At 46.2% G+C, this 14,497-nt stretch overlaps 1 protein-coding gene across 2 annotated transcripts; it reads left to right on the top strand.

Moving 5' to 3' along the window:
- Positions 1 to 1,797: 1,797 nt before the first annotated feature.
- Positions 1,798 to 14,003, top strand: LOC138352547 (uncharacterized). 2 transcript variants are annotated; one of them, XM_069305035.1, is made up of 5 exons: positions 1,798 to 1,898; positions 13,219 to 13,260; positions 13,339 to 13,422; positions 13,503 to 13,796; positions 13,875 to 14,003. In XM_069305035.1, exons 2-5 carry the CDS (start codon positions 13,219 to 13,221, stop codon positions 13,986 to 13,988), a joined length of 534 nt encoding a protein of 177 aa, XP_069161136.1. In that variant the 5' UTR covers positions 1,798 to 1,898; the 3' UTR covers positions 13,989 to 14,003. The 2 variants fall into 2 exon arrangements, with proteins under 2 accessions (XP_069161136.1, XP_069161137.1); XM_069305036.1 differs by having other exon boundaries at positions 1,881 to 1,989.
- The last annotated feature ends 494 nt before the right edge of the window (positions 14,004 to 14,497 follow it).

The raw sequence follows: 14,497 nt of genomic DNA, 5'->3' as shown, positions 1-14,497 counted from the left end.
TAAGGACAAGATTCAAGAAGGGGCTTGCGAGCAAGAAAAGAGCGAGGAAAATGAGAACCGGAGCTAACAATCGAAAAGTATAAACCCAGTTCGGATGCAACCGACACCGGAGCAGCCACAACAGGACGACGGAAGTGAAGGACTGGCGTGATATCTGGAACAAACGTACCCCCCACAAACTGATTTTCTTCCAGATCTGAGGGAGAGGAGTGTCAACTGTAATAGTGTAGACAAGTAGGCATACGGCTGTAAATATAGGCTTTGAGGCCTACAATGCTCTTTCTCAAAATGTGAGTGTAGACCTAGTGTGGTGAATATGTGAATTTAGGCCCACGGTGTTATATCTCAATATGTGAGTGGAGGCCTCGGAACGAACTGCAGCAGCATGCAGGTTTTATAGAAATAATATTTGCACAAAGACTGTCAGTGTCAGGTTAAACAACTGGATGACCTCCACACAAGCAGAACTAGCAGCATCATAACTAGCTACCAGTACAATAAAAAAAACATTGGAGGAGGAATAATATTTTGTGATTCAAAGTCTGCTCTTCAAGCAATCGAAAATTTCTACTGGAAGATCGACAGCAAGGACCTCATACTACCAATTATAAATGATCTAATTGCTGCACAGAGTAAAGGGTCTCGAATCCCTTTTATATGGATACCTTCACACATAAATATAACCCATCATAATGAGACAGACATTGCAGCCAAATTAGCGTGCAACAACGATGAAGTTGAATTAGATCTAGGTATCCCCATCTCTACTGTCAAAACTGTATTGGTTCAAACACTCAGGTCTGATAGGAAAGAAATTACTGACTCCCAACGACCTGAAAGTACTAGTATTAAAAGCTATGATTTGTTCAGATCTGAAACCTATATCTATGTGCAGCACAAAACATCCACCAGACTGTGCGATACAGTGGTTGCAAGGATCAGGTTGGGTTACCGTTACCTGTGGCAGGTGGCTATAGGTGATGGATCTCCCAATCCTGAGCACTCCACGTGCAAACTCTGTGAGCAGGAACTGCGGCATGATAACCCACACTACATCACCGAATGCCCAGTTATTAGACCTTTGAGACCAGTTGGTATGAGGTACGTGGAGCTTTGCAATTACTTTATTCACTCTCGTATTCTTGAGGATATCCTCATATTGCACCCAAAATTTGCCAGTGCAGGCTACTAAACATATGACCCTGTATGACTAACCATCCTGCAAGATGGGGACTTTTTTTACCACTGCTACCTTATTCACTCTTGTGCTGATGATATCCTCAAAATACATCCGGAGTCTGCCAGTGCAGACTGCCTATCACATGCCTCGGTATGACTAACCATCCTGTGTGATGGGGATTTTTTAGCATCACGTAGTTAGCTTTGTTGACACACTGTACTCCACTTCATATAGTCTAGGGTAGCTGCACAAATGCAGATGTACCTCATGTATTAATAAAAAAAAGATGGCAAATATATACATTTTGGGCTACTGTATCACTATTACTCATAATTAAATATTCTAAGACTTAAGGTAATATTCAAAGCAAAATTAATATTTTGCTATTAATCAGTAAAGCGATAAAAAGGCTGCAAAAAATAATATTTTAATATAATTATTAAATAGAATTGTAAGGAATTATTGGACATGATAAAAATAAATAAATATTGAGTCTCCGTGAGTCTTCACACCATTTTGTTCCACTGGGAGCGTAGCTGACGGTTCAGTCAATAGATGGCGCTGTCATGGTGGTCTTGGCAGCTTTTGTGGGGAACTGTGTACCTTTTCCCTAAAGTGTTTGGTGTTGAGTCAACGAGGTGCCCGGCCCGCCTTCAACCACAGTCAGTCCACTGTTGTCTGTGTGGTACCTTCTCTCATATTTTAAGTGTTGTTAAAGGTTAGTTTTAAATCAATTGTACATCTGGCCAATTATTTAAGTATATTGTTTACTGAAATAGAAATCCTACTTGGAATTAATTGCTTAACAGGTACTGATTCTATGCTGTTAAGTTAGTAATATTTTATTAATGTACTTATTAAGGTAATATAGTAGATTGTTATAAGTATTTGGTTGGTGATTCTAATCTATAGTAAAAATTAAAGTGCTTAAAATGTAATGCATTTTTTAAAATGTAAATTTCTTGAACAGTTAAGAGCCTAGGCCTAGCAAATGTTTATTTTGTAACTTGCTTTAACCCTAGTAACATGCTTTCTTTTCACAAATTCCTAAAATTCAATCACTTGTGCAAAACGTAGAACTATGGATTTAAAATAGTTTGCATCGCAGTTAGTTGTTAAAGAAATGTAACCTTAAACTTTAATGCAAAGTCTCTACTCCAATAGCAGACTAAATATTTATAATTTCTGCCAAGATATTCTGCATTCTTTACTAAACTACTGCCTATATACTTAAATTTTCCATAGTCTTAAGAAAATAATTTGATTAGATCTGCTGAAATTCATTTTGGTTACCTATAACCTCCAATGAGGACCTAATAAGACGGGCATCTTAATGTCTATTAAACAGATTTTAATTGGCAGTTTCTCGTAACTATATTACTGCACGTTCATAACTTGAGCAAAATTTGCGGATCATAGAGTATAATATAAACGCCCTGAAGCACATAGTATTCAACTTGACTAATTTTTAACTTTTTCTCGCTTTGTATTAACAATTAACTAACTTTCTACCATTTGAATAATTTAATTCAAACGATTAAAGGCTGAAGCTGATTACTCTTTTTAACATTGCTATTTGATTTAAATATCCCAAATATTTACTAGTATGAATAGACTTCTGACGAAACTGCCAGAAATAGTTAGTTGAACTTCCTACCCTATCGGTTATTATCGAATCTAATTTTTAAATTTGGATAATCTTCACTTTAAGGACTGTACTTCCTCCTTCCCAAGAATCTTTAATATATTGACCGGCTTCATAAACCGTAAGTTCCCATAAAATTTTCACAAATTCTTAGTCTTGCATTGTTTGAACTAGTGAGGAAATATTCGGTGCAGTAACTTCAGTTCTGTTTAGATTTCAGAGTATATCTGAATGCTCTGATCATGGTACTCCCTCCCCATCCAGCCCGTTGTCGTGAGGGGGGCTTGGTAGGCGGCTGCCGGAGGGTGATGCTCCATGGGTCGGTCTCATCCTTTTGAAGCCTTGTACTCCTGCTGCTGTCCTCTCCAATTGTGCTGAACACCTTTTCCTTCTGTTTTGTTTTTCTCCCCCCTCTTCTCCTATCTGCTTACCGTTTCCTGCCGACCTTTTGTTTGTTTTGGTTATTCCTTTGGACGTCTTCTATTTTGACTTCCGGGTGCTCGGGGAGGCTTACTCTTGCACCCGTAGAACTGTAGTACCCAACGTAGAGCGAGGGGTATTTTTTATTGTCACTCCCCCTTTCGTCACTGAACCTGATCTCGACGGACTGTCGGTTCTTAAGGTGGCGTTTGTGGGGCACATACTCACGACGCACCCCTGGGAGGCCCCGGCATGATCGGCGATAGCTTCTTGTTGGGTGTCCTGCATCTAATTGTGGCTCTATGATTGGTGTGGGGGCACATTCGTGAATGAATATTACTTTTCGTAGCGATGAAAAATACTGTTTTAACTGTTTCTGCTTTACCTTCTCAGGCTCGTTCGGTGGGCGACAAAGCCCCAGAGTCCGTCCGTGTTGGAAGACCGGGCTCTCTAGCCTCCACTGCATTAGGCCCCAACCTTGCTCCTCCTTTAACCTCTGACGCCTCCCCTCGGCTCCCCTCCCTTCTGTGGTTGGGTCGAGCCCCAGGCCCCCAGTGGTGACTACCTCGTCCCCTGGCGCAGCTTCGTCTCTCATTGTGACTACTGCGCCTTTTACCCCAGTGACCTCTGGGGGTTTTCGCCGCCGTTTCCACCACGGCTGCACTCGCACGATCCCTTCCCGTAATGGTACTTTCGACGTCTTGTTTGGTCCCGCTACGCGAGCTAAATACTTTGATCTCCACCATCTGGATTCTACTCCTCCTGACGACTTCTCCCTCCATAAACGCCTTGTTGATAAAGTACATGCCTTTTACTTTTAACTCTACCAGTTACAGTACGCATGTCGTCGCTGCTCCTTCTCAGGATGCAGCTACTCGCTTAGCCGCTTTGTCCTGCATTGGCGAGACCCCTGTCTGGGTCTCCAAGAACGTTCGGTTAAATGCCAGTGTTGGCACTGTCGTCCCACATCATGTATCAACTGGTGTTCGGGACCTCAAAGATTGCCAGGAGGATATTAAACATATCCTAGAAGCCCAAGGCCATTCTGTCCTCCAGGTGGACACGTTTACTCGACCCCCTCGTGGTCATCGCCGTCAGCCCCTTCTAGTTATAAAAATCATCTTTGATAGTAGGGCCCTTCCGCCCTCTGTTATTCTTGCTTGTGCCAGATGCTCCGTTCAAGAGTATATTCCCTCTCTTAGACTATGCAATAAGTGTTGGAAGTTCGGGCACGGTGTCCTCAAATGCACCAGTACTGTGTATCTGTGCCCCTTGTGTGGGGACGATAGTCATTCTAAGTCAGAGTGCGGTTCTCTCCAGGCTCGCTGCCTCAATTGCGGTGAAGCCCACGCTACCTTCTCACGCGTAGTACCCAACGTAGAGAGCGAGGGGAATGTAGTTTGTATGCACTACAAACTCGAAGCCGTCCTGAACTTGAAGTACCGTGATCGTCTGTCTTTTTCCTGAAGCGAGACCAAAAGGTCATCGTCTCGCCCCTTTCGCGGGCGTCTCCTTAGCTCGCGTGTTGCGTTCTACCTTTCCTCGTCCTTCCCGTCTTCCTCAGTCTCGCAACCATTCCAGGCCTTAAACCTGGCCACCACCGCCTCCCCTATTCCTTTACCTCCTGTCCCAGATGGTCTCCCTCCCGGTTCTCCATCTGGGATTTCCTACCCAGTCCGCCATGTCTCCTTTGTCTTCCCCATCTCCCCCCCACTCTTTCTTCCCGTCCCTCCCCCCCCCCAGTCTCTTGACCCGCCACACCACCTGTCGGTCCAGGCTGATATCCATCATCCTCCCAGCGACCTTCGTGTTTGCTCTCGTTCCTCTTCTCCTGCTGAGACCATAGTCTGTCGCCCGGTACGTTGTTACTGGAACGCCTGTCTCGGTCAGAAACGTAAGCCTGGATCCTCTCCTTCTTCCTCTCTGGCGGGTAAGGTGGTTTCGCTTTCTTCCTCACCCCCTCCCTCCGACTGTCACTACATCCCCCCTCCCATTTCCGTAGTTGAACCCCCTGTCTCTGATATGGAGGTTTCTTCCGCCCCCGATTCCCTGTCTGTTGCTGCCCTTCCTGAGGTGCACTCCCTGCTTTCTGCCCCCCCCCCCCTCCTCAAACTGTCCTTGCCTGCCCCTCTGTTGTCTCCTCATCCTCCGGACCCCGTCAGTCCGCCTCTGGTCTGTTCTCTCGCTCCCTTCCCTCTCTCCTTACTAAGTTTACCCATGATCCCTAACCCTGATTTTTGCCGACCCTGCTCCTATTCTAGACCCTGCTCCTGAGATTCTTTAATACACTGTGTTCCTCTTTACCTTTATTTCTTGTTCTCTGTTGCTGTCCCTTCTCTTTGATAATGTCTATTCTTCAGTGGAATATTCGTGGATTTTATGCCAACTTCCATGAACTCCAACTTCTCATTACACGGTTTATGCCACTTTGTGTTTGTCTCCAGGAACCCATGCTTGGTGCTCGTCCTGGTCACTTTCGTGGTTATTCCTTTCATCCTTCCCCCCCCCCCCCTCGGCTCTTGCTGGGGCCCATAACTCTCTTGCTCTCTTAATTCGTTCTGATATTCCCTTCGTCTCCCTACTTCTTCCGTCCCCTATCCATTGCTCTGCTGCTCGTGTTTTTGTAAGTAAATGGTATACAGTTTGTTCAATTTATCTCCCTCCAAATGTCCCTCTTTCCCTTCCTGATCTTAAGCACCTCCTGGATTCCTTGCCACAGCCGGTGCTCCTTTTGGGTGATTTCAACTGTCTACATTCCCTCTAGGGTGATGTTCTGACAAACCCCCGAGGCTGTCTTCTCGAACCGTTCGTCCTCGCTTCATCTCTATCTCTTCTGAATTCTGGTGAGCCCACTCGTGTACTCTCTAACTCGTACCCTTTCCTGTCTTGATCTTTCTCTGCTCGTCTTCCCTCTACTTCGATTTCGGGTGGTAGGTTCTTGATGACCTCCACAAGTGATCATTTCCCCATCCTCGTTTCCTTTTTCTCTTTCCACCCTCACCTTTCCTTCCCTCGGTGGCAGTTTGCCAAGGCTGACTGGTGTCTATTCACCTTCCGTGCTACTCTCTCTGACCTCTCCTCTCTGCCTCTTCCTCGCGCCCTCCTCCTTTTTTGACACTGTCTTCAACGCTGCCCTCGGCTCTATCCCTCGCTCTTCCTCCCGGGTCACACGGAAATGTGTTCCCTAGTGGAATGCGGACTGTGCTCGGGCTGTCGGCTGTAAGCATGTAGCCTGGAAAAAAACCCACCGCCGGCAGACGGCTGTTTCTTTCATTCTGTTTCGGAAGGCAAGTGCGGTGGCCCGTAGGACCATCCGTACTGCTAAACGAGAGTTGGAAATCTTGTGTCTCCACCATTACGTCAGATACTCTTCTACCGCAGATTTGTAAGAAGATCCGCAAGATTGTGGGCAAGTTCGTTCCAGATGTCTCGCCGGTTCTCCACCTCCGTTAGACTCTTGTGGGGGATCCAGTGCAGGTCGCGGCCGAACTGGGTTCCCACTTTTCTTTTGCTAGCTCTGGTTCTCGTCTTCCTCAATCCTTCCTTTTTCGTAAGCCTGTTCTTGAATCTTCTCCTTTAGATTTCCACACTCGTCTCTGCCTTCCCTATAACGATCCTTTCTCTTTCTGAACTTCAGTCTGCCCTGGCCCTCTGTGGATCTACGGCAGCAGGCTCGGATGACGTTCATTATGAGATGCTTCGCCATCTCCCTCGGTGCACGTTTCAGTATTTACTGAATCTGTGTAACCAGGTCTGGCAGTCGTCCATCCCTGAGGACTGGCTCTATGCCATTGTACTCCCTATTCGGAAACCAGGGTCTCTCGGTACGTCCCCTAAGGACTTTTGCTCTAAAGAGTTGTTTGCAAGCTGTTTGAGCGTATGGTCAATGTCCGTCTGATATGGTTCTTGGAACACCATCACCACTTCTCTCCTTCTCAATTTGATTTTCGCAAGTGCCGCAGCACGACTGATATCCTGGTGAACTTGGAGGTCTATATTCGTACTGCTTTTTCTGCGAAGACCTCAGTTGTTGCTGTCCTTTTTGACCTGGAAAAGGCCTATGACACGACTTGGAGATGCCATATTCAGTCCCAACTTCGTTCTTTTGGCTTTCGTGGTAATCTCCCTCTTCCTTCAAAGCTTTCTCTCTCCTCGTACCTTTCGAGTCAGGCTTGATGCCACTCTCTCTGCCTCTTTTTCGTTAATACGAAGGTGTGCCCCAGGCTAGTGTTCTGAGCATTACTTTTTCTGGTTGCCCTCAATGGTCTTCTTTCCTCTCTTCCTTCAGGTGTCTTCTCCGTTCTCTATGTTGATGATCTTGCCCTTTGCTGTCGAGGTGATGATTCGCCTCTCCTTCAATGGCGGCTTCAAATTGCGATTGATGCCGTGTCATCTTGGGCCACTAATCGTGGCTTCAAGTTCTCTACTACTAAGACTTGTGCCACGATTTTTACTCGGAAGCGGATCGTTCTTCGTCCCTCTGTCACTTTATGGTCATCCCCTCGAGTACAAAGATTCCGCGAAGCTTTTGGGGTTATTCTTTGACACTAGTTTGTCTCGGTCGCCCCCATGTCTCTTACCTCCGTGTGGAATGCTCTAAGGCCCTTAACCTCTTAAGGCTACTTACCTACTTAAGCCTACTTAAAGGTTTTGTCCCATACTTCTTGGGGAGCGGATAGGCGCACGCTCCTCTATTTGCATTCCTCTCTCGTCCTGTCTAAGCTTGATTATGGCTGCCCTGCATACTCTTCTGCTTCTCCTTTTACTCTTCGCCATCTTGATCCTTTGCACCATACTGGGTTGCGCCTCGGCTCTGGTACTTCTTGTTCCACTCCTACCCTCAGTTTGTACGCTGACACTGACTTTCTCTCCAGGATCGCCGTGATCACTACGGTCTTCGTTATCTAGTGCGATCCTTACAGCATCCTCACTCTCGCCTCTATCGTGCTATGACTTTTACCCCTCCTATAGTTCCTGTTCCTCTTCACCACCTTCCTCTTTCTGTCCGTTTGTCTCGCTAACAAGATTCTCTTTCGGTTCATCTTGCTAATGTTTCTCTTCGTATTGTTCCCTCCTTGCCCCCGTGGAGGGTCCCCCCCTTCCCAAATTTTGTACTTCTCTAACCCGCATCACTAAAGCTTTTACCACTCGTACAGTTCTGAACTCCTCTTGAGCACTTTTCTTCTCACTCTCACTCCGTTCCCATCTTCACCGACGGGTCAAAGTCTGCTGACGGTGTGGGCTACTCGGTTGTTTTTCCTGACCACACTTATGTGTCGCCTTCCTCCGGAGGCTAGCATCTTCACAGCAGAACTCTATGCTATTCTCTATGCTCTTCGTCTCATGCTTTCCCGGGGGCAGTCCTCCTTCATGGTAGTAGTTGACTCGCGTATTGCCCTCATGGCTTTAGGGTCCTTTAATCCAGTCCACCCTGTGGTCATAGATTAAACATTGGCCGTTTCTTGTCTCCAGTAAATTTAAGTCGGTTGCATTTTGCTGGATTCCCAGCCATGTTGGTGTCTCTTTAAATGAGCGTGCGGATACTGCCGCTAAGGACGCTATTCGCACTTGTCCCATCTCCCACAAAGGTGTTTCTTATTCAGACTTTTACCCAGTTATTCATGCCTCCATCCTTGCCCGTTGGCAGCATTGTTGGTCTTCTGTTCTTGGTAATAAACTGCGTACTCTTAAGAGTCATGTGTCCCAGTGGCCTTCCTCCTGCCACCGTAACCGACAGTGGGGAAACGACTCTGGCTAGGATACGTATTGGCCATACCCGTTTACCTCGCGGTCACTTAATGAAGCGCCGCCCTGCTCCTTATTGTCCAAATTGCATTGTCCCTTTTACGGTCATACATATCCATGTTGAATGTCCTGACTTCCAGGACGAGCGTATGTCTTGTTTTCCATCTGTTCCCCGCGGTCGCTTGTCCCTTAATAGAATTCTTGGCGACTCTGAGACTTTTGATATCGTTCACCTTGTGCGTTTTTGTTCTCGTATTGGCATTCTTGGTGATATTTAGCGCCTTCTGATTATCCCGCACATTTGATGGTGCTACATAGCCTTCCCGGTTTGGTGCCTTCTATTGATAATTACTTGCTTTTACTTTTCCTAGTTTAATTTCTTCTTCCCTTCCCCCCCCCCCCCCCCCCACCCCTCCCTCCTATTCTTTCCAATTCACTTCCTGCCGGCCTTTTGCCAGTCTTGATTATTCTTTTGGATCTTTTTATGTTTTGACGCCAGGTGTTTTGAAGAGGCATACTCTCACCCGTACAACTATCAGTACCACAATGTCAGAAGCAAGGGGTCACGCTTATTATCGATCCTTCTTCATCACTGAACCCCCAATCTCTACGGACTGACGGTTCTTAAGGTGGCGTTTGTGAACGGTATACTCACGACGCACCCCTAGGAGGCACCGGCAAAATATCTCTTGTGGTGTCTTATCATCTAATTGATTCCATGGTGGGGAGGGGAGGGGACATTGGTGAAAAGTCTTCATTCTTGTTTTCATGCCGATGACTACTGTTCCGTTTATGACTTCTCGGGCTCGTGGGGTGGGCGACCAAGCCCCCCCGAGTAGAGCCCTGTTTAAAGACAGGGCTCTGTAACCCATCCTACACTGTGAGACCTGACCTTGCTGCTCCTCCTGATGCCTATGCTTCCTTCCCTCCTGTGGTTGGTTTCATCCCTAAGCCCCCTCTGGTATCTACCCCGTCCCCTGGCCCGGCTTGGTCTCTCAATATAACTACACCTTCCAACACTTGGAGGTTCTCGACGCCGTCCTCACCGCGGTCGCACTCGCACGATCCCTTCTCATACTAATGCATACCACCGTTGTTTGGTCCTACTTCATGGGGCTAAATAATGATGCCTCCAGTTGGGTTCTGCACCTCCTCAAGATTTCTCCCTCTATAAAAACTTTGTTGATTAGGTTGATGCCTGTTAAATTAACCCCACCGGTTTTGGTACAAATGTCTTCACTGCTTCTCAGGATACAGCTACCCGCTTAGCCGCATTGTCCTGCGATGAAGACTACTCTTTGGATCTCCATAAAACTGTTAAGTGCTAGTGTTGACACTGTTCTCCTCCCGCATCATGCTGCAACTGGTGTTAGAGATATGACTGCCATGAGGCTATTAGACATCCTCGAGGACCAAGGTCATTCTGTTCTCCAGGTGGAAGTTTTCACTAGATCCCCTCGCGGCTGTCACCGTCTGCCGCTTCGGGTTGTGAAGATTTCTAGTTATGGTCGGACACTGTATTCCTCATTCTACCTCTAGGGACACGCAGAAGTGCGTTCCTTAGTGGAATGTCGAATGTGCTCGGGCTGTCTGCTGTAACCGTTCAGCTTGGACACTGCCGCCGGCAGATTCTTTTATTTCGGAAGGAGTGCAGTGGACCATCTGTACGGTTAAGTGTTGGCAGTCTTGTGTTGCCACCATTATGTCCGAAAATCACCTGTTGCAGATCTTGAAGCACATCCACAAGATAGTGGGCAACTTCGTTCCCTATGTCTAGCCGGTTCTTCACCTCCGTGGTACTCCTGTGTTGGACCCGGTGCAGGTTGCGGCCGAACTGGGTTCCCACTTTTCATGTTGGCTCTGGTTCTCGTCTTCGTCCTTCCTTCTTAATCCTGTTCTTGAATCTCATCCTTTAGATTTCCGTACCCATCTCAGCCTTCCCTATAACGATACATTCTCTCTGAACTTCTATCTGCCCTGGCCCTCTGTGGTTCTACGGCAGCGGGCTCTGATGGCATTCATTAAATGCTTTGCAAACTCCCTTTGTGCACGTCTAGGTATGAGTCTGTATAACCGGGTCTAGGAGTCGTCGTCAGTCCGAAGACTGACGATGTCCTCTCTGTGCGGAAACCAGGGTTTCTTGGGATATGCCCTCAGGACTTCTGACCTATTGCCCTCTAGAATTGTCTGCAAACTCTCTTTGAACGTATGGTTATCGTTAATTTGATGTGGTTCTTGGAACACTATACCACCTCCCCTTCTCAATTTGTTTTTTCGTAAATGCCTCGGCACAACAGATTCCTGGTGAAGTTGCTCTATATTAATTCTGGTTTTGCTGCGATGACCTCCGTTGTTGCCGTATTTTTAGACCTGGAAAAGGCTTATGTCCAGACGGTGTCTTATCATATTCTCTCCCAACTTCGTTCTCTTGTCCTTCGTGGTAATCTTCCTCTCTTCCTCCAAAGCTTCCTCTCTGGTCGTGCCTTTAGTGAGGCTTGGGGCCATTCTCTTCCTCTTTTTTGGCAATGCAAGGGTGTGCCCCAAGTTAGTGTTCTGAGCACTATAATTTTTTTTTTTTTTATACTTGCCTTCAGTGGTCTTTCCTCTTCCTTCTTGCGTCTTCTCGGCTCAGTCGACGAACTTGCCCTCTGTTGTCGGGGGTGATCATTCGCCTCTTTGTGTACAGGAATTCCGTTAAGCTTTTGGGGTTAATCTTTGAAACTCGATTGTCTTGGTCAACCCATAACTTTTACCCGAGTTGAATGCTCTAAGGCCCTTAACATCCTAAAGGGTTTTGTGCCATACTTCTGGAGCAGATAGGCGAACGCTCTTTACATTCCTTTCTCGTACTGTCAAAACTAATTATGGTTACCCTGCTTACTCTTCTGCCTCTTTTAATTTTCAGCCATGATGCTTTGCACCAAAATGGTTTGTACCTCTGCTCTGGTGCCTTTCGTTAGACTCCCGCCCCCAGCTTGTATATTGAAAATGGATTCCTATCTCTTCAGAACCGCTGTGATCACTTGTCTTCGATATCATGTGTGGTCCTTGCAACATTCTTACCCTCGCCTCTGTCGTTCTTTGACTCTTATCCCTCCTGTAGCTCCTGTTCCTCTTCACTGCCTCTTTCTGTCCGGTTGTCTTAAAAGATTCTCTTTAGATTCGTATTACCGATGCTTCTCCTCGTATTGTTCTGTCCTTTCCCTTTGGAGGGTCCCCCTTCCTAAATTTTGTTTATCCCTTGCCCGTATTACTAAAGCTCTTTTTACCCCTCCTGCAGTTCTCGAACACCTTTTCATTGAACACGCTTCTTCCCACTCCCACTCTATTTCCATTTTCAGCGATGGGTCTAAGTCTGCAGACGGTGTTGGCTACTGTTTTCCTGACCACACTTGTGTCGCCTACCTCCGGAGACTAGCATCTTCACTGCAGAACTTTATGCTATTCTCTCTGCTTTTAGAGTCTGGCTTTGTCATTGTCAATCTTCCTTTGTGATTGTTGTTGACTCTGGCAGTGCCCTCATGGCTCTTGGATCCTTTAATCCTGTCCATCCAGTGGTCGTACAGATTCAGCATTGGCTGTTTCTTATACACAGTAAATTTAAGTAGGATGGGTTTCGCTGGGTTCCCAGCCATATTGGTGTTGCTTGAGCGTGCGGTCGCTTGTGTGCAGCTTCCCTGGCTGCAGCCAGGGAAGCTGTCTGCTCTGGTCCCATCTCCCATAAAGGTATTCCTTATTTAGACTTTAAGCCAGTTATTCATTCCTCCATCCTTAACGTTGGCAGGATCATCCTACCACCATGACTGGTGGTGGGAAAACGACTCTGCGAGGTTGTGTATTGGCCATAGGCACTTAGCTCACGGCTGTTTAATGGGGCACTACTCTGCTCCTTGTTGTCCAAATTGTATTGTCCCTCTTATGGTTATGCATGTCCTTATTGAATGCCTTGGCTTCCAGGACGAGCGTATCTTACATTCTGACCATCCCTCGCGGTCGCTTGTCCCTGTATTAGAGTTCCTGGCGAATCTAAAACTTTTGATGTTGTTCGCCTTGTGCGTTTCAGTTCTCGAATTGGCATCCTTTGTGATATTTAGCACCTTCTGATTATTCTGCACATTTGATGGTGCTGCATAGCCTTCCCGGTTTGGTGCCTTTTGATAATTCTTTGATCGTGGTAGCTAATAACTCTTCTGACTTCTAATTACACACTGCCTTTTCTTCCATACAGATGGCGATATTTGCTCTACTCTTCCTCGGTTGTATCGCCCAGGTAATTACCATTTTTACACTATACTCTTGCAAATATTAAACGCAATTTTGAAAGAAGCTAAAAATTGCACTCTAACAGATCCAGGGTCAGGCGTACCAACCTTACGGCACCCACGCGCCCCTGCCAGTCGTCACCCCCACAACCTCCACCGTCACCACTGAGGTTGGTAACCGTGGTACTACCCTTCTCAACCAACCTGTTATTTATACTTCACTAATTGGTAATGGTGTATAATATTGCAGACTACCCTGACCCACACTCTGCGGGAGACTACAACCTCTGACGTCTGGGTTACTGACCAGACAGCGATCACCCTGACAGTCACCCAGACAACCACCCAATGGGAGTTTGTTCCCCAGCAGCCACAGACGGTGACCTCTGTGATAAGGGTCACCTCCACACCGGTAGTGTTAGTGACGGCTACAGTGGGGGTCTACCCAGTGAGCACAATGGTCTCCATCTACAGTCAGTTTGTTACCACAACAGATACTGTTAAATACTGGCAGACCATCACCCACGTGGCTGTCACTCATGAGGTAACTATGTAGTCTTGAACTTGTGGAAGTGTTCATTAACTTTATTACACAAACGTCAATAATGTTTGTATTTTGCAGATCCAGACGGTCCCTGTGGTATCTACACAAGAACTCGTGCAGGATATAGTAACTACCATCACCCAAATAGTAACTACTACAGTTACTTCCACCACCGCCAGATACTATGCTTAATTTATTGTACTTGTCCTGCCTGAAATAAAAAACTTGATAAAACGATCAATTTTATTTAAAATTTTAATGATCTAATATTTATCGTGCAACAATGGAAAGAAATCTTGAGCAGTTTTTTGTATACCATAGTTGCGCTGAAGACTTTTACTACGGAATGCTCCCTGGTTACACGGGTCTCTACGCAAGAAGGAACTATTTATGGTGAAAACGCTATCTTGTTTTATATTTCATTAGTAGGCCTGTGACTTTTTTCTAAATATGCTTGTTAGTATATAAACTACCCCCTTGCATAGCGGAAGTGTTTAACAATGAAATTGCATTAAAAACTTATTTCAGCTGCCTGCTATAGGTCTTTATAAAAAGAATCTACCAGTGAACGTTCTGGGTAGCCCAGGTGACGTGTTGGACGAACTGACTTGGGCACAGTATCGAAAAGTTTTCGACACGGGCAGAAATACAAAGTCACGTTACCAATTTTTATTTTATCCACAGGTGTAGACTCGTTGCAC

The sequence above is a fragment of the Procambarus clarkii genome, chromosome 54 (assembly GCF_040958095.1).
Source record: "Procambarus clarkii isolate CNS0578487 chromosome 54, FALCON_Pclarkii_2.0, whole genome shotgun sequence".
Taxonomy (NCBI): Eukaryota; Metazoa; Arthropoda; class Malacostraca; order Decapoda; family Cambaridae; genus Procambarus; species Procambarus clarkii.
The sequence above is the reverse complement of the archived record's forward strand: the minus strand, read 5'-3'. Positions and strand labels throughout refer to the sequence as shown.